General features: G+C 36.2%; 1 protein-coding gene across 1 annotated transcript in view; it reads left to right on the top strand.

Moving 5' to 3' along the window:
* The window catches only part of LOC139733410 (NXPE family member 3-like), a 54,572-nt gene extending 32,937 nt beyond the window's left edge, over positions 1 to 21,635 (top strand). The window contains exons 3-6 of the mRNA XM_071644235.1: positions 12,931 to 13,128; positions 14,326 to 14,495; positions 18,844 to 18,905; positions 20,550 to 21,635. Of these exons, the coding sequence (XP_071500336.1) occupies positions 12,931 to 13,128; positions 14,326 to 14,495; positions 18,844 to 18,905; positions 20,550 to 21,349 (1,230 nt within the window). The 3' untranslated portion in view covers positions 21,350 to 21,635. The remainder of the gene's footprint in view (positions 1 to 12,930; positions 13,129 to 14,325; positions 14,496 to 18,843; positions 18,906 to 20,549) is intronic.
* The last annotated feature ends 576 nt before the right edge of the window (positions 21,636 to 22,211 follow it).

The following is a 22,211-nucleotide window of genomic DNA, read 5'->3' as shown; positions in this document are numbered from 1 at the left end:
CCAAGATATCAAGGGAAAATTGTTATAATACCATTTAAAACCTTGATGATTATCCTACTCCTAGTGTGTATATTCTTGCATTTATCAAAAGTATTGTATTACATTGTACTCACATTTTCTTGAGATACAGCCTCAAAACAGAAAACAACTGTAAGTAGCATCGAATAGAACATACCTTTATTTAACTGTAAATTCAACTTATCTTCCAAAGTGTGCTCAATAGGTACACAAATATTAAAGTCTGAAATTATGTAGTAGGAATCGTTAAAATATTTCATGATTGCATGATATTTAATGTATTATGTTTTGTAATTTGCCCTCATGTTTACTGCTTATTACTTGTGTCTATGTTGCAATTCTTTATTTCTTCTCTCTTTTTTTTTTGCCAAAGGGGGGGGGGGGCATATCATCAAGTTCATGATTATCCATAAGCTACTCTACAAAAGTTTCATGAGTTTGGACATATCTCATATAGCTTTCAAAGTGTGCTTACGGTACACAAAAATTGGTCTTAAATCATTCAGCAGGGTTTTTTTCAAACATCTTTTTTCTTACCTGCGATGATTTACATCCATGTAAACGGGATGAACATGAAACAATAGAAGGAATAGGCAAACGTGACAGGCCGTGATTGTCGTGGATACCGTGTCAGATTTTCGAACTGTCAAAAAATTTGCCACGGCAGTCCCGATGCTAATGAGGAATCTTGTATGCCGTGATTTTTTCAAACATATTTTTTCTTACCTGCGATGATTTACATCCATGTTTAGTTGATACTTGTGTCCTTTGTTGCAAAACTTTTGGTAAAGGCATGTTTATCAATGAGCAACATATGACCGTGATAATTTGTATGGAAGTGGATTTTGTCATATTCTTGCACGGTTTCACCCAGTGACTCACTGAAAATGTAAAACATTGTGATTTACAGCCAGATACAAAGAAAAAGAAAAAAAAAGGAAATGCCTTAAAGGAGACCTCCGGATGACTTTCAGATTTTTACATTTGAATAACTATTAGTTATACAGAGGACAGAGTTTCAGAATTTATGATAACTGGGTTGAAGAATAAGAATATTTTCAAAATTTAGAACAAATTGAAATGAACAAGGATGATGACATGGCAGAGTCACCGTAAGAATGCTTTAATTGGGGCTCAAGGAAGCAGAACAAAAGAAGAAGGCATGCATAGATTATACACAGGTGAACTCGCAAGCAAGTGGTATTGTAATGGAATTACACTGCTACATTTCTGAAATATGTGAACCTCCAATGTCATCATCCTTGTTCAGTGTAATTTATTTAAGGTCTTTCAAAGTATTGTTTCTCTGATCAAGAACCACAATAAATTCCACAAATCTATACATGGAGTTGTCGATTTATGTACTACATGATGTGAAATTATGAAAATCGTCTGGAATGTCCCTTTAACAGTTCTATTACTAGTACTCTGGATTCATCAGTCGATCAATACAAACAGCATCCTTCTCATTGGCTTCAAGCTCATACAACACATATAAATTCTTATAAGTCTTACTTTTACCATTTTTCGTGTTGTATCTGCAGCTTTATTAAAAGAAATGTTTCCTATTGCATTGAGGCTTCGCACTAATAACATTTTCACCAACACACAGTTGTTGTTTTTTAGAAATGCGAGCAGCATGAAGGCTGAATTCAATTTTGCTGGTGAAAAAGCAGTCTTAAGTCAGATAAAAAAGAAAATACATAACATCATTTTCTGTTCCTAACCCTTCCAAAAGGTCCCTTCCCTCCACCTCGGTAGCAGCTTTTCTTCAAGTTAAACAGTGGAAGGGAAATGACATACAATCATTGGAATTGGGACGATTTGAGGAAGATGTTTAATCAAAAAATCAAATATGTTCTGATCACTACAGACAAAGCTGCAGCTATTAAGGAACTCCTGAAGAAAGTCTGATGCAACTGCAAGACAGGATGTTAGCAACTGGCAGTGTATAGTTGCAGGGCAAGCAGATTTGACTGCACACAACCCATACCAGTGTCAGATGCGGGCCATATATCAGACACTTGTAATGTTGTATTTCTAAAATATGTGAGGAGTGAGATTATGCTGTTCTAATTGGTGACTAGGAATAAGAAGCATTCTCGAAAGACATCGACACAGTGTGCAACAAACGTGAGACTTACCACGCTTCAGTATGAAATGGAGCCGAGATCCTGTTTGCTTTAAATTAATCAACTGCAATTTCACACCATCCTAGTCCAGAATTTGTGGTAAACACATAAAACACTGTGAGTGTAAGCTATACTCGTTTTTCACTTTTATTATTGATCTCTATTTTGAGAGATCACATTACATACCTTAGTATCTGTATTATCACAAGCTAGAAAATGAAAATAATGTACAGGAAACGAAAGAAAGTTTTCTTGAAATCAAGTGACTTTGATCCATTAGATTTTAAACTCATCTTAGCCAAAGGTTCAAGACAGCAAAAAAGGTTCAAGCTAATATTGCAAATAGCCATCATTTATATTCTACTGTCCGGTCGTCGGTCATGCATACATTTTCAAAAACCATTTCCAGGTTCTCTTTAAAAAACCCATGTAATGACAGATTTTCAACAAACTAGGCAAGTAGCATCCCAAGGATGATAGACTTTCAAGGTGTTCAAATAGACACCATGTCCAAAAGGTCCCAGAACCCCGAAATTAAGGAATCTATTATAAAAAAAAAACTCCCCTCACACACATACACCCTCACACGCACATACACGCACACACACACACAAAAGTAGAACCAAGTGTAACAGAGCTAGGTATAATTTACAAAGTTGAATATCTTGGAGATTGCATATAGATTTAAGTTTACTTTCGCAGTTTAACTTGTTTTCGAAATATTACACATTGTATATATGTATATATATATATATATATATATATATGTATATATATATGATACTTGTAATCCATGTGTTGGTACCAGTACAGAAAAGATGACGAATTAGGGTGGTAATGCATTTCAGTGCAACAGTGTTATTTATTCAGACCAAATTTTCGACGAAAACATTCGTCTTCCTTCACAATTGTCATTGTCGATCCTGAGGAAGACGAATGTATCCGTCGAAAATTTGGTCTGAATAAATAGCACTGTTGAACTGAAATGCATCACCACCATACTTCGTCATCTATTATATATATATATATATATATATATATATATATATATACTCCAACCCCCCCCCCCCTCCACCCCAGGCCACAGGATGCCCAAAGGCACCTTAAATATTACTTATAGGTGCGGACGCCTTGGGGCTGGGACCAAATTATTTGGGGCCACTTTTGATTTTTGATCCTCTTTTTGAAAACATATATGGTCAAATTTTCAACAAACTTATTACTGTAGGTGCATTTATTGCTAGTGTCATGAATATATGAACATCATGCCTCCCTGGACCATGGAGGTCCCTAAAGGCTTGTAGATATGGCCCTAGAGGTTCCCAAAGTCTTCCAATTTCCTCTCTCCCAAGTAAAAGTCTGTAAGAATGGATGGAAGGTGAACTTGAGATACTCAGTGAGGGCTGGACCCCTGGGTCTTTTATTCAGAAAGTGAGTGAGTGACATGGTACCCTGATATGACAAGAACATTCTCTAAACAAATGTCCAAACTCATGAAACGTTTGTAGAGTAGCTTATGGATATAAGCTACTCTTAATTTGAATAGATTTATGTATAAATATATGCAAATTTTTAGTGAAATATAGGTAATTATTCCTGATTGGAACGTTTTCTACAACAGTGACTTTCAGCAGTAAAATTAAGACCATAGACACCACCACTGGGTACCTTTTACAGATAGAGATATAAGCCTGTAGAGGAATTATGGCGGCAATTTTGCATTTATTAAATGCAAATATATGCAAAAAATGTATAAAGGGAAGCTTGAAAGTTACTGCTAATATCATAATTATATTCCCTGACCTAAAAAAAAAACATAGGTTTAGACACCAGAATATATTTTTTTGTGGGTTTTATTCCAGATATGTAGCGACTTATTCCTGAGTGTACTTCATTAATGGTATACGAAGATATGGGCTTGCACAGGCAATATGGCAGCCATTTTGCATATAATTATATGCAAATATATGCAAAACTATATAAAGGGATGCTTGAAAGTTGCTACAGATAACATAATTGTATTCCTTGACCTAAAAAACATAGGTTTAGAAACCGGAATTTACTTTCTATTGGTTACGTATCCCGAGATATAGGCATAAACAGGTTGTATGGCGGCCATTTTGAATTTATGCAAATTAGACACTGATCCACCACTCGAATTTTAGGGAACTTTTAATACATTATTTTAATAGCTCTTCCGGGTCAAATGCAAGTGGAATCGTTTCTGTTGCAATTAGTTGTGGGTTAACCCACTTTTTGTCGTATTTTGACTGGACTAAAAGTGCGAAAGGGGGATGGAGTGCAGCCCCGTATAACACCCGGTTTCGCGCCATATTACTTAAACATAGTATTCACGTATCAGTTCATCAAAGGAAAAAAAAATGTACACAGAAAGAAACAGAAAGACAAAATATTGATTAGGTGACAGTTGGTCTTACTGAAACAGATGGTTGTTCGAATAGACTCATTGCACGTATGACGCCGCGGCGTCGAAACGGCGCGCCGTTTATACGAAACGTTTATACTAAAACGGCGCGCCGTTTCGTATAAAGGAGAACTCCGTATTTTCAGTAACTTTATTAAAAGTATCTGTGCCAATTGTTAGTTGATAAGCTCACCTCCAACTGTTGACAAAATACATAAAAACGCTGAATCTATGAAACTTCGTGGTCTTTACTTTAGTCATCCCTGCTATGGCAATTGATCATCTAACTTTATAAGGGAAAGATCTGTAAATGATTAATAATCGATTGTTGTGTTTATTCTGTTTTCAGACACTGCTGTGCTTTCCTAAGTTAAACTTTCTGCAAAGTAAAGATCCTTCTACGTATCAGTATGTAGAAGAGTTATAAATGCTTTAGTCATACGTCACTGATATTAAACACTTCTATCAGTGTAATTCATACAATTCAAACAATGTGATATCAATATATTGGCAGTAATCTATCATTTCCAAATATACTGCATGGGCGTGGACTAGTAAGTGTATCTGAGTTTTCCTATCTATTGATAGAAGCGTAGAGTTACTGGAAAAGTTGGCGCCATTGTCAACCTTAACTTATAAAGAGATTGTTATAAAACCAGCAGCGCATGCAGGCTTGTATTTTGTTGTTGTTGTATATTTTCACCATTTTGCTGTAACGTCAGCAATCCACATAAGAATTTTGTTACACGCCTGCATGCTTTTCAGCGGTATCCCTGAATAATGTTTTCAGTACGAATGTACCATATAATCCACTGCTACTCTGCAATCTAGTGAGAGACGACGAGCTCATTTAGAACACGTCAGAAGATGCGGCTGGTCTTAGAATGATGCAAAATGGCGAATATCGCATGTAATCGGTCTCGGATCAGATTCAAGCACAAACATGAAGACAGTAGGCCTATACACATGTGAACAATTTCTAGGGCACGTGGTTGTAGGTTGTTCTTCCGAGCTTAAAAGTCGGAGAATTTCTCCCTAATAAGATCGATCTAAATGTAAGTGAATTTTAATGTGGGACCAAGTTATATCATGGAAGAGCGTGTTCAAGTATAATACGAATGCAAAATGATGTGCAATAATGCATGATATGCAAACTTTTCTGGAGTGGCTGGGTATAAGCGACGCACAATTTTATTAGTGTCGATATGTGAATATGGCCTATTATAGGTAGGGATATCCGGGGAAACCATTAAGCGCAAAGATAATGCAAGTGGTTACAGACTGGAAGACAACCGGTATCTCGAAAGAATGAAGGCAATCGGGGGCATTTCATGAAGGAGCTTGTCGGATAAAATATCTGACAAGTCAATTATATCCGACAAGTTTTGAGAAATTCTTTAGTCTGATTGGCTGATTTCTCTGAACTTGTCGGATATAATTGACTTGTCGGACATTTATTTTTATCTGACAAGTTCCTTCATGAAACGCCCCCCAGGTCAAGGCACTGCATCTCCGGACAGGCATGACCGCGATTCCGACGCCGATTGGGCCCGTCACAGAGAGTTTGCATTCTCATGGGTATCACTTGTAGTCTCGCATGTATCACCCAAGTGAAAGAAAAGCGCGAAATTTTTATGGGACCTGTATTTAAAACGGTTAAAGAATGACATATCGAAACTCAATGTAAAACATTTCAAACATGAATTTATCATGGACCTTAAATGTAATAACGTTTAACACTAAAATGTAATCACCGCAAAACCCTAAACAGTGCTGAATGTAAAACACTTTACCTTAAATTTCGTAACTTTTAACCCTGAATTGAATATCTTCCCTAATTATAATGATCTATAAGCGTAAATATTTACGTATAAAATCTTTTTACGGATTATCTTCATGTAATATCGACCCTAAATGTAACAACTTTTACCCCTAAATGTAATATCGACACTTAATTCTAAAGCAGCAATATTACAATTGTGGTTGCAAGATATCACATTAAGGGTATGAATTCTAGGGTCAAAGGTTTAAAACAAAATATGTATTTCTGTACTTTGGTGAAACACATGACGTATCACCCTTGTAATCTGCGTATTACATTGATATACATTGTCAAACGGTTCATTTCATGAAATATCAACTTCGTGATCAGAACTTTCTTGGCCATACCAATTAGAATTGATAATGTCAAAAGACGTAACTACTGTATTTTGGAAAAAAAAAGAAACATGCCCTATTGCCGCTATATTTCGCACGCATCTAGAGCAACTCAAATGCACCATTTCCTAACATAACATCTTTATCATGCATTAGACGCCCTTTATGACTTTAAAATAGTATAAAGGAACTTCTCCAAAAGTTCATTTTTCATGAAAATTGCATGTTCAATCAACTTGATCCTGACATATGTTATGGGTAGATGATTATTCCCCTACTTTCTGAAAGTGGTTAGTCAAGTGCTCTTTCACTATGCTAGAAAATTGGAAGCAAATTGAATTTTCTTTATATTTTCCTTATAAATTGTTGTCCACACATGATGTCATGAACTCAAACAGTCTCCTCATCCAGCGGTTTCAACACCAAAACTTTAAAAATTTATAACTTTTGCATAGTTAGTCTGATTTTGCTCAAACATTCACTGATGCGTTCTAATGATGTTGCTGCTTTCACTCAATCCACATGATTTTCCTTGGGTTTTGGTTTCCTGAAACCTAATATTCTTATCTAATGCCGTTTCATGCAATACATGACATGATGCGTTGATAATTTAAACTGTATCAGATGAATCATTCTTATAAAATAACACCACCTTGATCAGAGGCTATCTTGGCTATGCATATTCGGTCATAATGTCATAGTCTATGAAAGTCTATTCTAATTCAGTGAGACATTTTTCCTCATTTCGATGACGTCTTCACTGTGACAAATTAAAGTGAACCTACAAAAACTTTAACATCTTACACGTTATCTCCATGCAATTCTCTGTATATGTATATATATATATATATATATATATATATATATATATATTATATATATATCATTTAGCCTGACTTTGTCAAATTAGCAGCAGATCGCTTATCCTTGGCCAAGTTTTTCAGCTTTTGATATGACTATACCTCAACTTACAATCTCATTTCATGCATCAAACAGATAACCTTTTTTGTCATCTTGACAAATTTTACTACTAGTTGAATTTAGGGTTGACATAACACGACGGTTAAAACTTATTACTTTAAAGTTGATGTTACATGTCGGGTTAAAAAAGGCACATTTAGGGTTAATGTTACATGATGGGTTGAAAGTGACATTCAGGGTGGATACTGTATTTAAGGTTAAAAGTTGTTACAGTTAGGTTCGATAGTAGTCAAATCTAGGGGGATACATCGTACTCAAACTGAACTAAAAAAAAAATAATTTTCGTTAATCCTAGACACTCGCCGAGTTCCAGAAAACTAGCAGCCTTCTGAGTTTCCTTTCAGAGAGGGAAAAAGCAGAATTCATCGTCCCCCTGTATAGTAAAACGAATGCACAGCAAAGACGTCCAGTTCTTCTTTTTTTTTTAATTCAAGAATTTAATCTCGACTTTACAATACTACTGCATAAAACAAGTTGCACATATCCATTTTGAGTTATTTAATATAAAGAGTTATTTCCTTGTCTTATAACTATATAACTACACTGTGAGACTTACTCGCCCCAAAGTGCTCTCATGTCTTAGTAATCATGCAATAATGGTTTCGCACCAGAGCAGAGCGGGCTCTGAAAAATTCGAACGAGCCGTTTGACTCGACGCGGTACCGCGATAATCAATGTACACGTATTGTACGAAACCATTATTGCAATAATGATTACTAAAGACATGAGAGCACTATGGGGCGAGTAAGTCTCACAGTGTTAGTTATATGAAAGGTACTTTAACCTGAAACACAAACTAAGACATGGAAACTCAGGGAAACTTTTGAGGTACCAAAACTTTATTATCTTTAACGAAAGCCAAGTAAGGATTACATGTCACATGAAAATCAAAGATGATTATCACCGTTATCATTTAGCTTTTCAGAAGTGTGTTCTCTTTTGTAATACTTACCGCACATCTTTATGGTTGTATAGCTCGTTAGATGTTGACAAAATCTGTTATGATTTTCTGCATAAAGATCAGAGTTGTGCCAACCCGGTCTCCGCTTCACATTGGAACATCAAAGTCACCTTTATGGGAAAAAAAAAAAGATATCCCGGACGTAGCTTCGATTATACCGAAAGATAGATTGATTTCATGGGAAGAATACTGTGAAAATATATTGTAAAAGCAAACTCAGCCAGCCGATCGAAGTAATATGACACACACCAAACATAGACACTCACGCGAGGAAGATGATACGGCATAACAAATGAACTTAAGGGGCGTGACAAGGTTACCGAAGTTTGCTTGTATAACTTGAAATGTTCATGACAGTAAATGTCCCACGAAACAACGCTGAAGCGAAGTCGTGTTTTTTTTCCCTTGGGGCTACCATTATAATAAGCAATGTCATCATCATCATTGTTTTAGTAGGGTCTAGCATCGCAGATTTCAAATCTGTCTCCATTAATGCTGAGGACGTACTCGCAATTTAGGCAATCATCATAATCATTTCAGTTGGCACATTCGCTGCAATGACATGGATGAGCTCACGTTAATGTCTCCTATGATATCTGTTGCCTATGTCCTGTATATTTGCTAGTGTTTCCAATCCAAGTTATTATTGGTCTCTCTCGCCTTTTTATACCTCCACTTTCCCTTAAAGAAGTTTTTTTCCCCATATAATGCTTTTCTATGATGTGTCCAAAAAGTCGGACATTTTGGAACAGTACTTGGGGAGTTACTCCGAAGGTTCGGCATTCCGAAGGTTCGTTAGTCGAAAAAAAAAAGAAAATTGGTTTGTTATTCAGGAGGTTCGTTAATCCGAAAATGAAATAAAGTTAGAGTAACAAATCGCTCCTTTTTCTTCATTCTTTGATTAACGAACGTTATACCATGCTATCGGACGGTATAGATGAGGGGCGCTGTGGCATATAATGGATAAGACTCTCGACTCCCAATCGGAGGACCGATTCTCGCCCAGTGCTTGCGTCCTTGGACAAGATGATTTCACCCACAGTGTTCCTCTCAACCCAGGTGTATAAATGTGTACATTACAGCGCTAGGGTAATAATAATGGCAGGTCCCTCTGGTATACCAGTGGCAACATTGTAGAGGTTACCCTAGGTAAGAAGGTATTACATGTATCGTTATTACCATTATTATTATTATTATTACTATTATTATTATTATTAGTAGTAGTAGTAGCAGTAGCAGTAGTAGTAGAAGAAGTAGTAGTATCATTATTTTAATTCGTTGAAACTGCACATAATTTCGAAACTCAATATGCCTTCCTGCGTGGCCAGTCGTGTTGTAGCGTAAATGCACCAACATTTACAAATCTTGAGTGCTGAAGATATTATACTCTACCTTTTAGGACTTGATACTTTTATCAAGCATGAAAGCCATTGAATTTTTCGTGAATTTCTTATATGTTTTTCTTTTGTGACAGGTTCTTTGTTTTGTTTTGGTTTGGTTTTTTGAAGGGCCTCCGAGCGCAGTTTGAGCAGAATTGATGAGGACAAAATGCAAGTCAATTTTCAGGAATTAGGTGAAACAAGGTGGTTCACTTAGACAATGTAAAACGAAACATTTCGTGTATTTTATGGAACTTTTTACATTATATTTTTGAAGCACTATCTCCAAAAAGGGTTATTTACCGGTTTGTCATGGCCTCTGGTGTGTGAACTTTCTCTTTGAATCTCCATGGGATACAGTATTACTGCCGCCTTCGGATTTGAAGAGATATTTTACACGATTTATATGATTTGACATCACGTATAGTAAATAAATCGATGGTTCCATGTATATGTAAAATTTATTGTGGTTCCTTAGCAGATAAACGAATAGGGCCTACTCTGTACTCAGCTACGCGTGTAGCTGCTATAAATGTCATCATCTTCGTTCATTGCGATTTTTTTTCTTCCAATTTTGAAGACATTCTTAGTCCATATCCCAACCACCATAAATTCTGTAACTCTGTATACCAAATTTAACCAATTTATAGATGCTAACATCATACACGTACACATACATACACATGTTCATTCATTTGACAGTAAAAACCCAATAAAAAACGAAATATAAAAGTGAAATAAAAATAAGGTCTAATGGCTCTATATCATATATATGGCGTCAGCATCTTTCACTGTATTGAGGTAGAATAAAATCACACGATGACAAAATCTTATACAAAGTAACTGTAGTCCCTTATCGAGAAAGTGTTGGTGCCAAGTTTCTGTACTACTTAATATCGAAACTAAGAGTTCTCCCCGTCATTAAAATGTTTATTCAAAAATTTGGAACAATTTATCTCACTAAACTGTCCATCTATAGAAGAGCACACTAGGCCCTGTAAAGGGCATTGTATCTTACCTTGGCCTTGTTTTATCAAGTGAGAGTTATGATTGATTCTAACATCATCTATATCTCTGAGCCATTTGAAATCAAATATAACTTTCGATCGACAATATAGTCACTTTCACGAAGAGATTGGAAATTGGTTTCAATTCTAAGTCTCTTGATGCCTTTATTAATTGTTAAGTCGTGTAAGTTATGATTAATTCATGATCTTCTGATCGTTTTTGGGGAGTAATTGTAATTGATTTTTTTGAAGTTGCAATCGATTACTTTTGATATAAAGAGGCCCTGAATCTTCTTTTTTAGGCAAGGCATATTATGTCCATTATCCCGTGCACTTTAGATTTATGCAATAAAATAAGTGGTGCTAAACATATAGGCAATGCCAATATACGGCAGATAGAAATACACAAGGCATTTTGCATTTCAAAGAAGTATACAAATAATCTAAATACAATTATGGTCTATCAATAAACCGTACTTCAGCTTGTCATATTGAAGACAACGTTAATATTGTCATCTATGGAGATGTTCGTCTTGCTCCTGAATATTTTGCTCGTCACGCACGCCTTGAACCCTCCTTGTTGGTGTCCTATCTTGCCTATATTGTATGTCCAAAAAGAAATACAACGGGACCCTCCTCAATGATAATTATCTTTAAAGATAGTGAATGAATCTAAATGTAAATTCAGAGTATGAAACTATAACTCATTGCATACATCTTACAGAAAACCCCATTCGATTTGCTTCAGTGGTCAAAGAAAAATGAGGTATTTTGTAGAGGATGTCAGGAATCTCTTCCCTCCAAGTTCTGTCTATTGTATTCACACACATGAGCATCAAAGTACTAAAATTGGAAGAATCAGACTCATGACATGCTTTACAACAATCTACATTTCTCTGTTACCGCTTAACCAGATTGAATGGGGTTTTCTGAAAAATAGAGCGAGCTAAGGTGTTATATTTTACGACCCTGAAGTAGCATTTAGACAGGTCAATCATATTGGGTGTTATCAATTCGAAAATCTGATTGTAATTTTTTGGGGGACATACTGTACATAAAATGGACCATCTCCATACCATATGCTGAAATAAATCGGAAATTCATCAAAAGCAGCTTGATGAAAGGGAGCAATAGCAAAATTAATGAGGGTGAATTTGTCGACAAAATGCACCTCATGTCGCGACTCAACAGTACACCTTCCTTTGGCTTCAAGTTACAACAATTACTAGATGCACCAAACATTAAATTTGTAAATCTTGAGTGGTAAAGCCGTATTTTTTGCTAAATGTATAGTTTGAGCGGCGTGAGAACCCCCTTGCAACTACTAGGACTGAGTTCTAATTTTTTATGGAGAATTTTTTACCAATCAATCATCTCTTTCATTTATCTGAATGAAATGAATATTATCCTAGCTCTTTTCAGATTTCTAATGAAGAAGAGTTTATGCAGATTTGGCTAACTAGGCCTATATCAAGCTCATCCCAATTTTTACATGCAAACACACGCACACACGCACACACACACATTCATTTTCCAGAATCACAGAATCTGCAGAAAAAAACACGCACAAACACGCACAAACGCACACACACACACACACACACACACACATTTTCTCCTGCCCTCATTTAGCATCTGTGCACATTGCGCAGTGGGGAAATAGCAATGCGGTTTAAAGAATACTACAATACATTTGCATGTAGGCCTGTATAATATCGTTATGCACTGCATGATAAAATTAATGACAATAACAGTGATCATTTGTGATGTATTTCCATTGTTTTCCTTGTTTCTTTCTCTTGCTTTGAAAGTAATTACATGTATGATAGACTGACGTAATCAAATCATCATCTCATTTTATCTTGTTTAGGCACAATTCACCGCCCGTTGGTCGGGGGAAGTCTTTGTTCGCGTCATCCTCGTGCACTCAGCAGAGGCCGTAGACGTCTTGAAGCGAGCGCGGGAAACTCTCCCGACGAGATATGGGTACGCCGGGAGGTTCGTGCAAACCAACGGCAGCACTAGGGTTGCGAAGGACGTGCAATGTAATGTGGTCCCACCAGAAGCGGTGAGAACTTTGCTCTAATGATTACGATCGACTTTACAATAGTCGCAGTCGTATATCAACTTTAATATTGATCTGGAAAATTTATGACATCCAGCTTTTGTTGGAAAAACCTCAAGAATTGCTGTGAGAAGGGAAGTTCGAGAATGGAACATTAAGTTTGAGATAAGTGATAAATTACATTACCAAATTCACAAGTGTATACTTTGTATTTAGTCCAGCATCTGCATCCTTTCATCATACTGACCTACACAAAGTGTCAGGCGTGTATTTCCCGTAAAATTACGTATAATTTATGGACTGCATGCATGGACTTAAGATTTTATGTGTCTGTTCGTCTTATTAAAGAAAAGAGTACATCATAATCAGTGGTGGATCCAGAGGCGGGCGCACCTTTATTTATTTTTAGAAATTAACAGAAAGAATGGGGGGGGGGGGGAGGTGCGCCCCCTTTAATTCATATAATGGCGCATCTCCTTTACGGAATTCCTGGATCCGCTCCTGACAATGTTTATTACTATGTCAAGGGTTCTAAATCTTTATGTCTGTTGACATCGAACTCCCAAAATGATATATCTTTGCTTACAGTTTGCCAAACTTGTTCACCTGTGATTGTGCGTACAGTACTTGCGTCCCAGTTGTTTGTTCGCATAGCCGAACAAGACACAGTGATACCGACCGATCTTCATCAGCTGTTTCCATTCGCTGTATCATAGTGCATATGCCAGGCCTGCGGAACGTTTTCAAAAGTGGGGAGGGGGGGGGGGCACTTCACGGTTTCATGAGCTAAAAAGGAAAAAAAAATAATACTAATAAATACATTTTAAAAAAGGCATCAGCGCAATTTCTGGTGTCACTTTCGGGTTTCTTCAGCTGACAAGCAAAAAAAAAAAAATGATAAAAAAGGTCTAATAAGCGCAAAAACATATACCTTACCGCGCTCACACTTCAAGGTTTCTTTCTATATTATAGTGCCACCTACGCACTTCCGAAATAAGAAAAAAAAAGTGGGGGGGGGGGGGGGGTAAAGTGATGACACCTTAATAATCATGTATTCCTTTGTATATGGTGCAAAAAAGGGGGGCCGGTTCCGCTGGCCATGATGTCCACCAGCGAATGACAGAATTAATGTCTTGCAGCTTATCATTTTATATTATTATTATGTCCAGCAAATCATTCTTGGTCATAATACTCATACAGGAGGCGGTTTGTGATTTGACGAATAGTCGAGTGCACGGTCCTTGGTTCTGCGCCAAGCCAGCGGGATTCGAGTGCTCCTCTTTCGCCTGGACCAGCGCAAACTCGGCCTACAGCAACCAGATCCTGGGCCCGTTAGTTGGAGAAGTCACGGACAAGAAGTTTTTTGAGGGGTAAATATTGATAATTATTACCCATATGAGATAAGTGTCTTCCACATGTTGTGGACATACGCTGCACTCGTTTCCCGTAGGATGACCCCCCCCCCCCCCCCCACACACACACACACAGACACGTACACATTTGTATACACAATATCCAGCGAAATCATTATTTTGTACAGCCTTGTATAATAGGCCTTTTCGGTAAATAGAATTTGAAATAAAGCTACATTCTATATCAAATTTTGTTCTCAGTATCTATCATATATCATAATCATATTACATATCATGTATAACATATGGAATGATATATTACATAGTTTACATATTACATATCATGTATAACATATGGAATGATATATTACACAGTTTACATATTACATATTATTTATTATCATTTAAATATATAGGCACGATCATTAATGTGAACACCGGCAGATTTATAATATTTTGTTCCAAGAGGACGCTTGAGAAATACGTTAGTCACAGGTTTGTAGTTCGTTATTTTTTCGTGCCTGTCATGAGTCTCACTTCAAGGCACGTTCAGTATCTCCTTCATTCCGTAAATGTTGATGAATGTTTACATCTACAGGATACTTAGTATGCCTCATTATGTATTCTTTATCAATGATATCATGATTAACCCTACCAAGGCGGTGCTGGGTAAAAATGTCTGAGGTAAAAATGTGAGAGGTAAAAATGTCACAGGTAAAAATGTCCGAAGTAAAAATGTCTGAGGTAAACAAAGTCACATGTAAAATTGTAAGAGGTAAAAATGTCAGAGGTAAAAATGTGAGAAATAAAAATATCAGAAGTAAAAATGTCAGAGGCAAAAATTTCAGAGGGAAAAATGTCAGAGAGAAAAATGTCAGGGTAAAATTGTCAGAGTAAAAATGTCACAGGTAATGTCAGAGGTAAAAATGTCAGAGATAAAAAATGTCAGAAGTAAAATTATCAGAGGTAAAAATGTCAGAGGTAAAAGTATCAAAGGTAAAAATGTCAGATGTAAAATGTCAGAAGTGATTAAAGAGATTATGTTCGAGGTAAAAATGTGAAGAGGTGTAACATAATAATCTAGCTAGAGCAAACTGTATTTATCGAATTATCAAATCCAAACTGCGGATTTGAAGAATGTTATAAGGGGGTTCCAACAATATCCCTTAAACAGTATGATCTTACGTTGTTATGCCCGATGAAGTTATCACACACACACAACACACACACACACACGAACCCACTTTTGGTATTGACGTATACTTCTACACAGATATACTCTTACATACACACTCTTACACAAACGGATTCTTCTTACGCCCATCACGGCTATAATATATAATCAGTACTGTTCATTTTTTACCTGTTTAGTGTGAAGACGTGAATGAGGCATAGTCTACAACCGCTAATTTTCAACCTGTTTTATATTATTTTCTCAAATTCAGATGTCGTGATCTCGCAAGGCCCGATTTCGACATAAATATACAAGTAAAAAAATACAAACAATATACAATAAAAAATATCCTATCGGGTTAATAACAGAGGGAGAAATATATCTTTGTCTTAAGCATCCATAAAGGATAATTTTTATTGTATACTAATAAGTCGCTGGGCGCTTCGCTCGATGACACATAATCATTCATAATTCAGATGTAAAACGATGAGTCGCAATATATATGTCGTGTTGTAGTGATGAATGATGGAAAGTAGTAGTTGCAAAATTACTGGAATTGGCTCAACCCCTCCCCCTTCCTAATTTTTCCCTTTCTTAAGTGCGGTGGTCATTGTTGTGATAACTTCATTGGGCGTAACAACGTCGGATAATACTGTTTGAGGGGTTTGCGGCATTGTTCGAACACCGTTATAATATTCTTCAAATCCGCAGTTTGGATTTTATAATTCGATAAATGCAGTTCACGCTGGCTAGGTTATTGTCTTATACCTCTTCCAATTTTTACCTCTGACATAATTAACTCTGACATTTTTACCTCTGTCATTACTTCTGACATTTTTATCTCTGACATTTTAACCATTGACATTTTTACCTCTGACATTTTTACCTCTGAACTTTTTTTCTGAAATTTTTATCTCTGAAATTTTTATTTCTGATATCTTTACCTCAGTCTGACATTTTTACCTCTTACATCACCTCTGACATTTTTACCTCTGACATTTTTACCCCTGACATTCTTACTTCTGAAATTTTTACTGCTGACATTTTTACGTCTGACATTTTTACCCCTGACATTCTTACTTCTGACATTTTTACTTCTGACATTTTTACTTCTGACATTTCTACCTCTGATATTATTACACTGAACCATAAAGCCCAATGTCTGGGGCACATAGTGTCCCCTCCCATATTTTCATTTGCCACTCCTACACGTACCCTTTACCCAATTTCAACCAAATTTGGTGACTTTTCCTAAAATGTAATTGCAAACATTTTGGTATATTCAGCTATATCCAATATTAGGGGTTGCCCTGACAACTGCAAACTGACAACCATGTCCGTCAAACTTTGCACGTTTTTCTATTCCAATTTCAGTTATACATAAAAAACGGATGAAATGAGGGTTTTCTTGGCTGTAATTTGCTGAAAGATTAAAATGTGAAGTACTTATGGTCGTGAATGACTCTGAGATGTTCTCCTTATTATTTTCTGTATTGTTATATGACATAGGCATCAACATAGATAAAATAGAAATCATTGAAAATACAGCATTTTCCAAACACTACCTTTTTATTTTGGGTCATTTTCACACAAGTTTAGCCTGAAGTATCATTCATTCATCATATTATCAATCAGCAAGCTCAAAATTCTAACATCACGGAAATATGAAATGTAATACTAATCAAATTTACCTATGCTAAACAATACATCATTATGTATCATCATATTGTAATGAATAGCGCCCCCATGTGTTGACCTTGAACATTTTCAACCAAAACAAATGGTGAAGATTGGCTTCCTTCTCCTTTGTGGCAAATATAAAAATGATTGGTAAAAGAAATAAAAATAAAAACGTATAGACGTGGGATAAAGAAATATTAAGAAAAAACATGATTTTAGCATATTTCCTAAGTATTTCTTTATAGTTTGGTAATTAGAACCCTCAATGGATGATCTTCAGAAATTTCAAATGTTGCATTATGTAGAGCATGAGCTGCTCTACCCATGTGCAAAATGACGGTGATACAACAAAGAAGTTATAGGAGGTACATTGTGCCCTCCATCCCCTTGGACCTGGAAGGGGTAAATAGCTTGGGCATCGTTGAGTTAAAGATAAACAGAGTGATGTATACTCCATTGTATATATATATATATATATATTTTATTTATTTATTTATTTGTTTGTTTTGTTTCAGTAGGGTAGCTCTGTCAGTGGCTTAACACTGTTATTCTCAGAGGCCCTACACATATAATAACGTACATCACGAAATACATTGTAGACACATTTACCAAGAAAAATAACATAATGTACAATTACTGTACACTTACAACATGGCCAAATAATTGAGCATTGCGGAGGATGGTAGAAAATAAATAAATAACATCATTTTTATCATTACAGTTCACTGAAAAGTGATATGCTAAGACATACCTATGAAAAATCAAAATGTCTAGGTTACAGCACATGTATATATTACATAATCCATAATTCTTCATATCACTTCAGATTACATAATTGTAATCTTTTTCGGAAACAATCAACACACAAATTTATTCATTTTTATAATTTTATAATAACAGGGCCTTTAAAAACAGGCTAGCTAAATAAACACAAATTTCCTGCTCACAAAACCTTTCTTTCATTCATTATATATAATTACTGAAATACTATAGCATATGAGAGAGAGAAAAAAAAATCCTGTTTCAATCAATATCATATCTGATGGTGTAGAATTCGTAATATCCAACCATATGTAACATTGTTTGAGGAAATAAAAAAGTATATTGAAACGCTGTCAAACAAATGAAAAAAAAAAATCATTTCATACACACATTATTCTGAACAAAAAAAATACATTACTAGATATGTAGATATGTATATATGTATATGTATATAAATTTATATAATACATTAGTATATATATATATGTATGTATATATATATATATATATATTAGTATATATATATATATATATATATATATATATATATATATATATATTGTATGCGTATACACATTGTAATCATATTCACACGCAGGCCTACTTATACCTACACGCGCAGGCGCGCGTGTACCAGACATTCGAAGATCGAAGATTACCCAGACATTTTTTGTTCTCAGACATAAAATTTGCATACGTGATAAAACTCCCGTATCTGTAATTGTTGCTTTTTGTCCTTTCCTTTTCAAGACGAAAGTCACCAATAGGCGCCCGAGGCCCTGACAAGGTGACTGTCATTCAACAATATGGAAGTAAGTAGCTTTTAAATTTATCATGCTCGCCGTAACAAGAATGCATTTTATTTTACTGCTTAATTACTACTAAGAAGGTGAAAATCCGCGCCATGTTTTAACCTAAGGAATTTTAAGTTCAATAAGAATTTTCAAAACAGTAATGTTGGCCATAATCATAATCTATGAAAATTGAATAGGCCTATTAAAGGAATTTGATCTAACTCTCCATTCGATTCCCGCCTGTGTGAGTGTGCGTTCGTGTGCATGTTTGAATTCTTTAAAATCGATTTTAAAACTCGTTCTTTCAAGGATCGTATACTTACAATGCTGAAAGATTTCATGCTGCAACGTGTAATACGTGATTCTTTGTTGAATTAAGAAAAGGAAATGCAGAGATATGTGTTTCAGTTGTTACATGACATAAGTATATTGTTAGGCGGAGTACAGTATATAGTTCCTCTTTACAAGCTTTAACTCGTTAAGAAACGCCTTGATTCCAAGAAGCACCGACTAAAAGGCGTTTGAATATTTCGCGGTCTCATGGAGCTCGCTACTACTATAACATTGATCAATTCAGTGCTTATTTACATCAATGTAAGACAATTCGTCAAGCAGTGTGCAAGTATGAAAATATCGTGTCTCATTAATTTCCTTTGTTTATTTTACATTACAAGTATACTATAGATGTGAAGAACAATCAAACTTTTACAAGCAGTTCATTTCCATAAAGCAAAACGAAAAAAGAAATCAAGAGTCATATTACCAAAATCGCTTGAGTTGCAGCGGGTAATAATTTTAAGAGGAACAAAATTATCAGGTATTATATTACCAAAATCGATAAAGATAAAAATAACTAATACGAATGAGTCTCCAAAAGCAGGGCTTGTCAGTGTAGTTCATCTGCATAGGAGAATTCTTTTATTCTCGGTATAGAACAGGCTGACTTGCGGGTAAATCTTAAAAGTCCGGAATGCATGGACGATGAAGGAAGTGCTGGAGAGGATATTAATGGTGGCGGATTGAAAATTTACTGAACGTATTTCTGTCACAACGGCAACTGTGCTTTGCGTACCTATTTACTTTTTGTCTATGAAAATGTATTGTTTGCAAAATATTTGCATTCTCTCGTATAAACAGTTCAACACAGAAACTGGTAATCGTTATCATTATCAAAAATGTTAGCAGCTCATTTGAAAGAGTTCCATTACATTTCTATATCTATATATCAGGGCTCCACACAAACTTTCATTTTTGGTGGCCCAAAGGCAAACATCCGACCTTTTTTGGTGGCCCGATCAGGTCATCAAATTCTTCATTTCTGAAACTTTGGTGGCCCGACGTGCGTTTTTGGTGGCCCCGGGCCACCGTTAGTGTCGAGCCCTCTGTATATGCATATATATATATATATATATATATATACATACATACATATGTAAATATATACAAACACACAATAATCACAATTTTTCATTACGTGTAATGGTTTATGTATGCCGATATATTATAGAATCGACATATGATCATGGCTTATAAAATGCATATAAAAAGGGTTTTACTTCATTATGACAAGATTTCGAAGTCTGATCCGATTAACTCTGACTGCCTGTCGTCTGTCTGTCTCTCTCTCTCTCTCTCTCTTCCTGTTTTTTTTTTTTTTTTCAGATGACTCTACTGCACGGGGTTGCCCGAACGAAAATCTTCCTCCATGTACCGTTGGGTCGCACATCAATTCATCAGTAGCTGCTGGGTATTACTTGGACTTGAAATGGTTTTCAAACCACTGCAGTCTGCGGACATGGAAGGCACCGGACGCTTACAAGTGTCTCACCAACAAAACTCTCTATTTTCACGGCGACTCAACCGCCAGGCAGTACTACGAGTTTCTCGTCCAGACGCTACCAGAACTGAAGCCTAACCCCCCGACCAAACAGTCCAACTGGAAAGTCGGACCCTCATTGGCGGAGAGTGAACTGTTGAATTGTTCGATTCACTACAGACACCATGGTTACCCGATACGTAACAACTGGACCAACGCCACCGAAGTCAAATATATCGCCGATGCTCTCGACGAAATGGTCGCCACGGAAAACACGGTGTTTTTCTTCACCATTTGGGCGCACATGACGACGGTCACGTTAGAATCGTACGAGGAGCGCGTGCGCCTCATACGAAAAGCAGTTGAGAGATTGCATGCGCGAAGTCCGAGAACTTTGGTAGTCATAAAGAGCGCCAATACTCGCGAGCAGAATTCAGTGGCAAGTTGCCTGACCACGAGTGATTGGTACGCGCGCTCGCTTGACTTGAAGCTAAGAGAAATCTTCGCGGACTACAAACACGTAGCATTTATTGACCAGTGGGCCATGTCAGTCGCCTTCTCTGACAAAGATAACGTACATCCTGTGGAAGCGGTTATACGAGGTGGCGTAAGGACTTTGTTGTCTTATATGTGTCCTAGCAGTTGATAGTAATCTTTCTGAAGATAAGTGCGTTTCGAAACAATTCGATCTTCTTGGAGATCTTGACCATTCTTGCCAAATATGCTTGACAAATTGTCTTTCCGAAAAAAAGAAAGAAGAATTGAAGTATCAGGGAAACGCAGTACATGCAGTAAAAGTAGTTAGGGTATAGGCCCCTACTGTGTGCCAACTTTACAATCATTCAATACCGTATTCTTGGAAACCGATTCTGGGCAACCATATTACATTTTGTTTGTGTGATTTAGCTATTAAATCGTCTTTGCGGAATTTCGCGTTGACCGGTCATTTTGTATTGCTATCTGGCGGTAGCTCTATAGTATTGTGGATATGACGCCTATCTGACAATTAGGGTGTCACGGATCACATCCCAGCCTAATATGCAGGCCGTATGCCCATTATTATTATTGTGTTTTTTATCATATAACTACTCGAAACACTGAATAATTGGAGTGTACAACGTCGACGAAGGTTAATTTTATCAATCAATTTATAGAGATTGTTTAAAAAATACAATTCGATGCTTGAATAATTAATTAGATAAGAAATTGATTAATCTGAATTCTGGCTGATGTTTACTGATTTGATGGGATCGGCTGACCAAGAACACCTTGATCATTAGAAGTGCACCTGTGTCATGTGGGTAATCCTGATAGAATTCTTGCAGAACAAGCAAACCATTATTTCAATTTGATGTCGGATTTCAATGCATTCCCTTTTATTAGAAACTTTTTTTTAATGAATCTGACTTTGATGAAACTTCTGAATCTACTTTTCGTTGGATTGTGCCGTATTCGTTGAAGGTAACTCAGGGTGGTCCACAACTTGAAATCTGAGCATGTTGACAGCA

This window comes from Diadema antillarum, unplaced genomic scaffold, assembly GCF_040938485.1.
Source record: "Diadema antillarum isolate AM-2024a unplaced genomic scaffold, OU_Dant_1.0 seq00000474_RagTag, whole genome shotgun sequence".
In the NCBI taxonomy this organism is placed as follows: Eukaryota; Metazoa; Echinodermata; class Echinoidea; order Diadematoida; family Diadematidae; genus Diadema; species Diadema antillarum.
Note: the sequence above shows the minus strand (reverse complement) of the source record. Positions and strands in the feature narration are given on the sequence as shown.